The sequence below is a fragment of the Sinocyclocheilus rhinocerous genome, unplaced genomic scaffold (genome assembly GCF_001515625.1).
Source record: "Sinocyclocheilus rhinocerous isolate Xijiao unplaced genomic scaffold, SAMN03320098_v1.1 scaffold926, whole genome shotgun sequence".
Taxonomy (NCBI): domain Eukaryota; kingdom Metazoa; phylum Chordata; class Actinopteri; order Cypriniformes; family Cyprinidae; genus Sinocyclocheilus; species Sinocyclocheilus rhinocerous.
Window position 1 is genome coordinate 331,483 of NW_015648536.1, and position 12,030 is coordinate 343,512.

General features: G+C 38.6%; 1 protein-coding gene across 1 annotated transcript in view; it reads right to left on the bottom strand.

Annotated features, from left to right (window-relative positions):
* Window positions 1-346: 346 nt before the first annotated feature.
* The window catches only part of dnah10 (dynein axonemal heavy chain 10), a 33,539-nt gene continuing 21,855 nt past the window's right edge, over window positions 347-12,030 (bottom strand). The window contains 29 exon segments of the mRNA XM_016514488.1: window positions 347-493; window positions 592-737; window positions 833-1,013; window positions 1,895-2,062; window positions 2,194-2,405; window positions 2,581-2,712; window positions 2,793-2,964; window positions 3,315-3,410; window positions 3,516-3,725; window positions 3,801-4,001; window positions 4,208-4,391; window positions 5,118-5,272; window positions 5,361-5,515; window positions 5,591-5,695; window positions 5,915-6,188; window positions 6,843-7,072; window positions 7,696-7,975; window positions 8,062-8,209; window positions 8,295-8,516; window positions 8,663-8,880; window positions 8,986-9,122; window positions 9,263-9,444; window positions 9,723-9,897; window positions 9,977-10,138; window positions 10,445-10,642; window positions 10,755-10,835; window positions 10,943-11,146; window positions 11,286-11,457; window positions 11,563-11,751. Of these exon segments, the coding sequence (XP_016369974.1) occupies window positions 347-493; window positions 592-737; window positions 833-1,013; window positions 1,895-2,062; window positions 2,194-2,405; window positions 2,581-2,712; window positions 2,793-2,964; window positions 3,315-3,410; window positions 3,516-3,725; window positions 3,801-4,001; window positions 4,208-4,391; window positions 5,118-5,272; window positions 5,361-5,515; window positions 5,591-5,695; window positions 5,915-6,188; window positions 6,843-7,072; window positions 7,696-7,975; window positions 8,062-8,209; window positions 8,295-8,516; window positions 8,663-8,880; window positions 8,986-9,122; window positions 9,263-9,444; window positions 9,723-9,897; window positions 9,977-10,138; window positions 10,445-10,642; window positions 10,755-10,835; window positions 10,943-11,146; window positions 11,286-11,457; window positions 11,563-11,751 (5,136 nt within the window).

A 12,030-nucleotide genomic window follows, 5' to 3' on the forward strand; every position in this document is an offset into this window, starting at 1 on the left:
ATAGAGATGGCAGATAAAAAACAAAAGAGGAAAACGTCTGCGGAACGATAAGGCAAGAAGTAGGACCCGTGTAAAATCAACATTGGCTACCAGAAATCGCTTACTCTGCCTTTAAGTGAAATCAAGTAGACAAAACTGAACGCAACAGGTCCTGGCAGCAATAATTAGTGTGCTGCCACCTAGTGATGAAACAAAATGCCTCAGCAGCACAGGTCTTTTGAAATTGTAATAGAATCATTGGTCACAAACAATATATTCTATTATTTTATTACTTTATTAATCATTTTAAAGTTATTAAAGTTTAAAAACCTCTCATAAATAATTTCATATTATCACAGTTAGACTATCAGTCAGCATTGAGGCATAGACATACTCCCTGCAGTACCCAGTGAGAAATGTGCTTGGTGGTGAAAAGATCAGCCTCAAACACCAGTCCAACACCCATAGCATTCCTCCTCATAGAGGTGGTGTAGACTGGAGTCCTTAGGGTGTTCTATAAAGTAAACCAAAAATACACATTGGTTACAGATTACAAGTATTTCCAGGCAGATATTTCAAGACATCATGATAAAAAAATATGAAGCATCTTGCCTGAAGTTTGAGGCGGCGTGCTTCAATGGGAATGATTTTGAGAATGGGTAGTTGAGACACTAAAACTCTGGGTTTGCTGCGCACCAGACAGCCTTTTTCAATGTCCCAGTCTGCCCCCTCCAGATACAGGCCTGATACAAAACATCCTAACAGAGAAAAGAAAGAACGTGTTTTTAACCTGTGCTTGAGTCTCAGTGTCCTCATGTAAATTTTTTATGTGCAGGGTGTTGTGCGCTCTCACCCTGTCCTGGTCTCTCTTTGACCTCATCCTCACTCCTGTAGTGTGTAACCTGTGTGTAAAGAGTGGAGTGATCCAGAGGCCAGCCGTTCTTCCTGCAGGTGGCCTGGACCAGTGCTGTCAGGTATGATTCTGGGATATGCAAGCCTGACAGCCACATCACACAGGGTTCTCCCTCATCCACCTACATAGATGAAAAACAATATGAGGAAAACTTGTATGTATGTATGTATGTATGTATGTATTTAGTTAGTTAGTTAGTAGCCCATTTGATAAATTCAATTAGAAGTTCATTTACAGGACCCGACCTAAATTTTTTTAACAGACAATAGGGGGCAGTAACACCTCTGTTGTTCATCCAAGTGAATAGATCGACTACTGTTCAAAAGTTTGGGGTCAGTAAGATTTTGAAAGTCAAAATCAGAAAGTGATTTTTAAATTGTTACCAAAAAGTCTATTTCAAATCAATTCTGTTCTTTTGATTTTTATCAAAGAATCTGAAAAAAAAAATGTATCACAGTTTCCACAAAATATTAATATCAATATAATACTGATAATATTAAGAAATGTTTCATGACCACCAAATCAGCATATTAGAATGATTTCTGAAGGATCATGTGACACTGAAGACTGGAGTAATGCTAAAAAATCAGCTTTGCCAACAGAGAAATAAATGACATTTTAACATATTAGCAGACAAGTTATTTTAAATTGCAATACTATTTCACTGTTTTACTGTATTTTTCATCAAATAACAGCATTGGTGAGAATAAGACACTTATTCTCCATATTCAAAAAAGAATACAGAAAAAAAAAAATCATGAAAAAGCCTTACCAACCCAAACAAAATAGTAGTGTCTCAGCCATTTCAAATAATCAGGCAATTAATTGGTCTGTCTATCCTATTCTTGCTTATACATTTTAACAAAATTATTTTGTTAAAATGTAGCTTTTTGTTACTTACTGTCCTATTATTTTAAATAATAGGACAGTAAGTAACAAAAAAACTAAGAGGGTGCCTTTCAAAAAAATACTGTCTTATATGGTGTGATATTTGATTCTCACCCATGAGCTGTACTGTTCGTGTCGCCTCTTGAAGTGGATCATCCAGTTTCCCAGAGACTTTAGAGTATCTGGTGCCAGTTTCCTCCAGATAACAGGAATCTGCCCGTTAAACAGAGCTCTCGCCACCTCATCCAACTCGCTGCTCATTCCAACCTCACCAGCCAGGGCCTTTAGACAGAAAACACACAAACATGGTCTGCTGTGAAACCTACCACTTTTAATGAACCATAAACAGTTGTATTAATTGTAAGCTGGAACAGTTTTTTATTTTTTTGTCTCTTTGTCTTCATGTCACTCACTCGCTGGAGCTCAGCCAGAGAACGGATCATCCTAAGGGTGAGTTTGTTAAAGCGTTCCAGCTCTTGTAGCAGCACTACAGACGTTGGAGAGATCTCCAGACCCAACTTCTTGCGAATGACATCCAGGTCAAACACTTCAGGTAGTTTGCTCTGAATGTCCCGTGCCACCTGGCTGATGTACTCGTCTCTGCTAATGCCACCGCCAGAGTCACCTGGAGATTTTACATGGCAGTAAATATATTTATAGCATTTTGAAAACAACTGTTATTTACTGATATGTCAAATATATTAATTGTATGTATATTTAAATTTGTATATTGTTAATATGTAGGCACAATGATAATAGTGATCATATTTCAGTATTGTAAAGCAATATAAACCAGGTACCTGTCTGTGGTTGTAGCTCAATAAGATGAGTCCATATGTCTCGGGCAGCCTGTGTGTAGTATCCGATCTCAGCATTAGGGTGCAAACCAAACACCTCTGCTGTGTTAGCAAGAGGCAGCGACTCTATCTCATCTGCAAAGTGTGGAGAGTTTGAGTGTCTGTCAAATTCAAACCAGAGTCTTTCTGATGGTAGATTGTAGGAAGCAACATACCAGCATAAACCTGCTTGGGTCCATCTGGTGGGATCTTATAGTCCACATCTTTATTGTGAAAAAAGTGGAAGGGCTGGAAGGTGTCGAAGATGAAGTCGCCCAGATACTCATCCATGTAAACTGTGAGGATCCTACGATCAAAGCTATCAATAGCCCTGCCACCATACATCACCTGAGACAAACCAGACAAAATGCTTTACTATATTTGACAAATGTTCCTATTTCAATAGATTTTAAAATGTTATTTATTCCTGGGATGGCAGAAGCCATTATATTTATTTCCATTGAAAACCTTTTTTATTTAATTTTTTCATTATTTTTGTGGAAACCATGATCATGTTTTTAGGATTCTTTGATCTACAGAAAATTCAAAAGAACAGCATTTATTTGGAATAAAATCATTTGTAGCAATATAAATGTTTTTTTTTCTTTATCATTATCATTTTTTTCTTTTTCTTTATCAATTTTTCTTGTTCCTTTCTGCTTATAAAATGACACAATTAACTTAAATGTGATTTTTACCTCGCCAATTAGGTATTTGAGACTTGCCCATGGTATCATGGCATCTCCTTGAGTGTGAGCTTTGGTCAGGTAGGTGTCCAAAATTTCCATACACACCTGAGAGGCAATGAAACAACATAATTGAAAAACAATAAAAAGTTTCTTAAACTAACCTTAAACTACCTGAACATTTCAAGCACCTTTGGGTTAGAGGAGACTTACCAGGAAGTCGGACTCGTTGAAATCATAAGGCACATTCCAGCCGATCTTGCCATACTTGCGTCTTTCCTGAACCACAGCATGGAAGAAGGCCAGCACATAAACCAGACTGCGAAAGGCTGGGTGAGGACAGTTCATCACCTTATCATTAGGGATCTTAAAATACGTTGACCTCATGTTCAGCTTCAGTCCATTTGGAGGTTCTGTCACAACCTGAAGGTGACAAATGAGTTAACATGGAAATGGATATTCACACATTAAATGTTCACACATTAAATGTGTGCTGACCTTGAGGGATTTCTGCAGGATGCCGATGGGAAAGTCTTTAATGGGGTCTGTGGTGAGCCAAAGGCGGAAGTCTGGGTGGGGTTTAGTGATTCTTTCCAGTGCTTTCTCTAGATCCTTCAGCCATTTCACTAACAGGTGACAGTTTTGCAGCATCAGCCACTGGCCTCGTGCCACTGCGGTTTCCAACAGTTGCAATGCAACCTGAAACAAAAAATGTCATATCTGTACCTTTTTACAGATTGTCTTGTAGAGTTCAAGGGTAGATTTCCCAAATACGTCTGTTATCATATTACTGGTGGTCAAGATGCAATGCACCACTGCAGTGCACTGTGCTGGTCTCAGATATCATAACTATAACATACAGACCTGTAGCATATAGATCTGTATTTGTGGGAGAGCACATTTACCTTCTCCTGTCCCTGCCCCATGGCAAGAAATTTGAGTCTGTTGGCCCCAAAGCCGGAGCGTTTGGCTAACTTCATCAGATCACTGGCTGGTTCTGAGCCTGGACTCAGAATAAACACAATGGGAGAGTTTGGGGAGCTCTGGTCAAAGATGGCTTCAAAACTGATCACGGGGGGCTGCACGTATCTGAGTGACACAGTAAAGAAGTGAGAAAGAGAAAGTTAGCACTTATTCTCCTAACAAATGCCACTGTTTCTGATTGTCGTTCATTAAAATCTTGAATGTTTGTAATATGAACATTAAGGCTGGAATATACTGCATTACTTCAGCCCATGACTTTTGTTTTTGTTACAATTTGCACTCTGTAAGTCAGAGCCAGTCTGCAGATTTTGGGAAGTGGGAGTTGACAGATTGTACAGAAATGGTGTAGTGTATGATGCAGAGACTAAGATTTTTTTTTAGCTTAGTTCAGACCAGTCGGAGGATATAAACAAAGTTTGATATTTTCATCCATATTTAGAACACACTGTTTTCATTTGTCATGCATTTACTAGCAACCAGGCGCATATTTCTACACAAATTAGTATGATGCCCAGTTTTTCTCTATAACAATTTTACAAGCCAGCAAAAAGTTTAAAAGTTGTGCAGTGCATTCTACCCTTTAGTCTTCATTGTCCCTCCAAAGTGCTTACTAAAGTTTTATTTTTATAGTGCCTTTCCAAAAACCCAAGGTTGCTTTACAAAGTTAGATTAAAAATAGACAAATAACAAACAAATATAACCAAACTACAGTTCACAGACCAAGAGCTGAAGAGTAATATCTCCAAATATAACAAATATAATCTTAAAAGGTCTTAAGAGGTTTTTTAAGATGCTGATGTTATGCATAAGTTAATTTCTGTTTCCTCTTACTTCTCTCCCATGGTAAGCGTGACGTAATCACTGACAGCACGATAGACTCGGTCCAGCCTGAAGCAGCGCATCAGCAGAAGCTTCTGGAAGGGAGTGAGGTTGTCCTTGTACTTCATGGGGAAAGAAGCCTGCTCTGGAGCATCCAAATCGTACCACTGCAGCAGAAACAGAAAGACATTATGGGTCGGACTCCATATCTCACAGTGGGTTCATCAGGTGTGTTTGATGATTTCCGCCACTCACTTTCCTCCATTCCTCAGGATTCTTTTCTATATCGTCTGCTAAAGTACCAAATTCATTAGGAAAGAGTTCCATAAGGCGCACTATATCCTCCCAGCCTTGATCAGGCAGCCAGTCGCACAGCTTCTTACGTTTGCTTTTTTCCAAAGAGAGATTACCTGGAGAGAGAGGGAAGATATGGTTATTATGGTTATATTGTAAAAGAGGGAGAGAAGTCTTCCTGAAGCTTCTACCTTTGAGGAAGAACTCTAGTTCATCCTGGGGTGATCGGCCCTCACCCTGCTCGATCTTAATGGTCATGTTGAAGGAGAAGAGAAGTTTGTGTCTTTCAAACAGACCTAAACAACAATGCAAAAAGAAGTTTGGTTTAAATCCATTGAAGAAATAACAGTGATTTCATTTCAGCTTTTTCCTGTCATCACTAGCTGCTAATGTTCATGGACTATAAAAGGTCTTAATCAGATGGTATGCTCTTTAGCAGTTAATTACAGTATATAACAAAAAAGTTTCAATTTGTGATCAGAATCCATTAGACTTTAAGAGTTTAACAGGCTCACCAGTACAGCCATAGTTATAGATATTCTGTGTAAGTGTATCCATGATGTTCTTCAGTCTAGTGGGCAGGATTGCGTTGGGCATAGACTTGGACAGTGAGAGGTCAAACACCTCTAAAAAGGAAGCAAGTGAATACTGGTACATGGTGTTGACCAGAGCCATCTCAGCCAGCACAAAGAACAAGACAGCTCCCCGCTTGGCAGCCGGACGGTAGCCGTCTCTCAGTGTCTCAATATCTTTGGCTGTCTTTTCTGCCAGCTTCAGTTTTTCGAACACCTTTTGGAGTCAAATAATGATTGTTAAATTGTAAACTGCACATATCCTGTTAAATTTAATTAATCCTATGTACACTAGCATTCAAAAGTTTGAAGACGGTACAAAATTAATAATTTAATTAAGCAAGGATGCATCAAATTGATCAAAAGTCATAGTAATGACTTTTATATGGGTACAAAAAAAAATCTGATTTCAAATAAATGCTGTTATTTTGAAATTTCTATATCAAATAATCCTGAAAAAAATGTATAAGCACAAAAATATTAAGCAGTGCAACTGTTTTCAACATTGATAATAATCAGAAATGTTTCATGAGCACTAAATCAACATATTGGAATCATTGTGTGCTAGATCGTGTGACACTGAAGACTGGAGCAATGTCTGCTGAGAATTCAACTTTGCCATCACAGGAATAAATAAGATTTTAAAATATATTAAAATAGAAACATCTGTCAAATACAGTAAAGTATTTTTTGTCATTTTGCCGCTGTATGTTTGATCAAATAAATGCATTCTTCGTGAGTCATCTTTCGAAAACATTAAAAAATCTTACCAATCCAAATTTTTGAATGGCAGCGTACTAGTCTCTGTGATAAATATTTATGAAATAATTAATAGGCCATTATGCATGTGTGTGGTGTGCAATTAACTAACCTCACTGGCTTTGGTCTTGGTTTCTTCCAGAGTCTGTATGAGCTCTACGTTATCTAGCATGTTTCCTGTGGAGGTGGCCAGCTCTCTCAACAGCGAGTCCTCAAGGTCTTTCAGCAAACGTTTGTTCTCACTAGTCTCTTGAATAAGCCGTTCTCTCTGCTCCTCCTTGTCCTTCTGCTCAAATCCCACAATAACACTCAGCAGCTGGTCTTCCAGGCCCTTTAGGGTTACTGAAAAAACAGAAAGATTAAATGAAAAGCTGTAAAGTCCCAGACTAAACGCATATTCACATCTAAGTCAGAAAAAATGCATTTTGAATCCTAAAATTTTTGACTCCCAACTCAATCTGAGCAGCTGAGTCCTTAGCCATCTTCAAGAACACGACTAAAAACACATCTGTTCCATCTTTATTTGACCCTCTAACTCTAGCAGTTTCTATTCTATTTTAATTCTACTTTATCTATTTATCTTCTTTTTTATTAAAAAAACACTAGCTTTCTATTTTTTCTATTCTATCTACTTGTTTTTCTTTGTGTGTGTGTGTGTGTGTATATACCTTGCTACGTGTACTGCGTTAGGCTAACCGAGACTTGTCATTTGCATTTATATATTGTTGCTCTTTTGTTAGTTTTGACTGCTTCTATTGTCCTCATTTGTAAGTCGCTTTGGATAAAAGCGTCTGCTAAATGACTAAATGTAAATACTAGGTGATTTTTTTAAACTGTAATTAAAATAATGATAAAAAATTGGCACTGGACTCAGTGTGAATACATTTGTGATAAATTGTGAGTGTTGTATACTTCCAGGTGTTGAGACCTGGTGTCAACTGGTTTGCTAAAAAGTTTGCTCTCACCTGTGTAATTGATAACCATGGCCTTCCCAAATACTGCAGGAGAGAACTTGGGGTTTGCAAGTTTGGTATTGAGGTAAAGTTTAAAGTTGGGATCATAGTCAACTTCCTTATCGCCAAGTACGACAACCTGACGTCCCTCTGGCCCTTTTACATTCTTCTCAAGGACGTTGTCAATAACTGGATCAATATATTCATCCACGTCTTGGAAAAGGAAGGGGAAACCATACTTAATGGCTAGCTCCAGCCCCTTCAAGAAGTCTGGGTCATTGAATGATGAGATCTGCAAATCAGAATATTGATTATAAAAATAGACCAAGATTGATTACATATAAACAAAGCAGCCTTAAGTGATATAATGACGTAAACCTTCAGATTGCTCTTCTCTTCCTTCTTTTTGATCCAGTTGAGGGCTTGCTGCTGGGGGTCAATGCACAAGGGGAAGCGGCTGGATCTGGTGGTCAGGATGCCATTCTGCACTGAAAGTTCATCTGGAGGAAGACCTTCAGATCCCCATCTAAGAGAATGCACACAGTTTTTCCGTCATCACAAACAAATACACAATTGATTTCTATTCTTCTACACATCACTTGGTGACTCACCTGCTGATCTCCACCTCATCAGTGAGCAGGTTTTCTATTCGGAAAGGCTGGCTCAAAGGAATGCCTCTCTCCAGGACGTCTGCCTGCCACACCTCATACACCATTTCATAGCGAAAGTCCCAGCTAAATGCTCCCTCGTAGCTGAGGAAGGCAGCACAGACCAGACAGTCTCCTAGAAGACGCACTCGCCGCTGCTGCAGCTCCTCCAGGTCCTCCGTCCAGCTATATGCAGATAGACATACAGCACATGACTAATGACTAAAATATCATTTAGCTTGAAGAGAATAATTTAAGCCTTGATGTCAGGAATCGGTTCTTCTATGAGTCATTTGAATTCAGGTTTTTAGCATTTTAATGAGTAGGCTGACCGCTTATTCTCTGATCCCAGGCCTGAGATGAGTTTGTCAGCAGCAATGAGTCTTCTCTCCATGACCTCGGCCTCCTCCTGAAGAAGTTGCTTTTCTGTCATGGCAGCCTCATATTTGTCTCCAAGAGTTCCAAGCTCTTTCTGGATGGCACTGAGCTCATTCTGGATTCGCTCCAGCTCACGTTTGCTCTGGAAGAAATTCCTCTCCAGACGAGCTACCTTTAAATGTAATTTTGTGATTTAATTTCAGCTAAATGAGATGTAATAAACTTTACGCAACTGAATTCATGCATTTATAGTCTCAGTTATATAAGCATATCAGACCTTCTCTCTCTTAGGTTTGATGTCTTTGGCCACATCACAGTAACCCATGACTGCCTCCACGAACCTTAGCATGCCAGAACCAGCTTTACTGATGGCTTGCATCTCCTCCAAACTGGTGTTGAGGTTCCTTAGGTAGGCTGGTTATATGGCAAGGAGAAGGTAATACAATAGATCATCAGAATTTTCATGGGTGGGTTTACGTTAAAGAGTTAAACACCTCCTCATGGCATTGGGATCACAGAGTAGCATCAAGATGAATACATCGAGGGTGGTTTACCTTTGACAGTCTTGACTTGATTGCCAGTGATTGAGTCACAGTTCATTTCCATAAGCGATCGCAGGAAGTTGGCCTCTGAAATCATGCCCTTGGCTGTCTTCCAGCTGATTTCTTTATAGCCACGTATCACCAGGATGCACTCGCACACAACCTGCACCTGTTTGGGTGGCTTGGCAAATGATCTACAATACCACAAACAAGAGGGTGGAGGAGAGGATGAGCACAGAACCATACATGTAAATCATGTAGACCAGAAAAACACTTTGCCTATTTTTCTTTTTCTAAAAATATTCCTGTTTTATATATATATATATATATATATATATAAAATTAAAAATACAAATTAAATATGTATTTTTTTTTTATTCAACAATGGAAAAAAGTCCTACATATGATTTACAACTTTATGAGAATGTTGTGTTTTGATTTAGTGTTAAGAGTCCAGCAGCACAGTGACCACCTGATTTCTGTGACATCAGATTTGTCCAGGTCTTGCAGGGCGAGGCGAGCAGCTTCTAAAGCAGGAAGAGCCTCAGCTAGAGAGCTCTCAGCATCCTTCTTCTCCACCACTATCACCTTATTCTGTTCCTCTATCTCTTTAGCCTTCTCCTCTGCCAAGGCTTTCTTCTCCTCCGCTGAAAGAGACAGAGTTTACTATCTATTTTTGACTTGATATAAATTACCCATAGTGCTTGTATGTGATGTTATACTAACCAACAGCAGTATTAGAGCAGATCTCTTCTAGAAGGATCTCACAGGCTGAAGTCTTCTCTGCCAGCACCACTTTCTGCTCAGCTAGCTTGGTGTTAAGCTCTGCTAGCTGCCCGCTTGCCTCCTTCAGCTTATCCAAACCTCCTTCTAGACGTTTATATTGTGCTGGATAGTGCATACAGATTAGTGTTATTTTAGTATTTATATACTATTATAGTCTTTATTAATATTTGGAATTATATTTTATTTTTGGATTTTCTGTTTTTGTTTTAATTTCAGTCATTTTTTTGTGATTTTGTCATCTTTATTAGTTTCAACATTTCAGTTAGTTGCCACAGCAACATTTCTAATATTTATTCTTTTTTTTATTTTAGTTTTAATTAACAATAACAACACTGATACAGATGCAGTATGATATTTCAAAATCACAGACGAATGTTCCCAAACAGCTAAAGAGAAATTTGCTCTTACCCAGTATGTATTTATCTTTATCCTCCAGCAGGTTGGAGTAGGTGCTAATGAAGTCCAGGTAGTTTTTTGGGGTGACGTAGTTGCTGCGACGGAGTGTCTGCAGGAACAGTTTACTATACTCACCTACAGAGCTGTGCACCATGCACACGTGAGCAATCACTGCCTCTGAATGACACTCTGGGATCATTGGATTCTCACCTGGAATGAGACACAATACTTAAACTAGCATGAATGAGCTGCATTGTTGTTGGCTGTTGAAAAATAATGATCATATCTATAAACTGCATTAAATTCTCTAGTCAAGACAAACCTAAGAAGGAATTGGCCACTGCTTGTAGGGCCTGAAGGGGCCATGGGGAGAACCAGTCAATGCTTGTATTATTAACCAGTCCTGATGCACAAAAACACACACAAGTGAAAAAAAAACAAAAAAACAAAGATCATATGAAACTCTGAAAGTAACAGTAAGACCTAATTTTTGATACATTGTTCACACACCTGGGAAATTCCTACAACGTGTTCTGAGAGTGTCTCCTACAGGTGACATGGCCAGCACTATGTGCAAGTTGTTGGCACTCTTATTGACAAAGTATTGCCATACACTCTCTTTCGAAGGACCAGAGCCATTTTTCATAGCCTCATCTCGCAGCTGGTTCAGGACTGATTCCTTCTCGTCATCAGGGAACAGTGCTGGAACCATCCCTGACAACACACAGTAATTGCTGTTAGCATTTCATTTTAATACAATCCAAAAAACGGTGACATTTGTTCATGTTTGCATCAAAAGGAATTCAAAGTAAATAGATTAATTAAACTTCATTAAGTCAGTTGTTTTAAATACCTGATGTAAGCATGTTGTTGATGAGCTCCAGAAAACCTTCCTCAGCCACATGGGCATCAGTGAACAGGAAGACCATTTTCTTATTCTCTATACCCAATTTAAGGTACAGAGTTTTTAGATCCTCACGCAAGTTAGTCTCTGAGTATCCTCTACTAAGCACAATTTCAAACACCTATAAACAAACACATAGCTAAATTACCAAATTAGAACAAAATAAATAAAAGTGGAAAAAATACAGGAAACATTACATATAAAACAGATTGAGCTGATGAATTACCTCATATCCTGCAGTGAAGGCAGCGAGCTTTGTAAGAGACTGTTTTCCTGAACCACCAACGCCAACCAGCAATGCATGACTACGGTCCATTCTGATGATGCGGTGAATGATGGTCAGGTGTTCCAGAGCATCATCAAAAAGCACCAAGTTCATCCTGGTCTTATTTTCATTATACTCCTCCAGGATCTCCTACAGGGGTCAGAGAAAAAAAGTGTTATAACCAACAATAAAAGCTTCAGACTCCCAAGTTTGTTCATTTTCAGATATACTAATGACTTTCTGCTTTGAAAAGGGTGTTTACAAGTAATGCATGAATTGAAAAAAATATATATATTTATTTTTTATTTAGTCATTTAGCAGACGCTTTTATCCAAAGCGACTTACAAATGAGGACAATAAAAGCACTCAACAGTAGTAAAAAATCAACAAAAAACAACTACAAATAAGAATACTTGACTAGTCTAACTC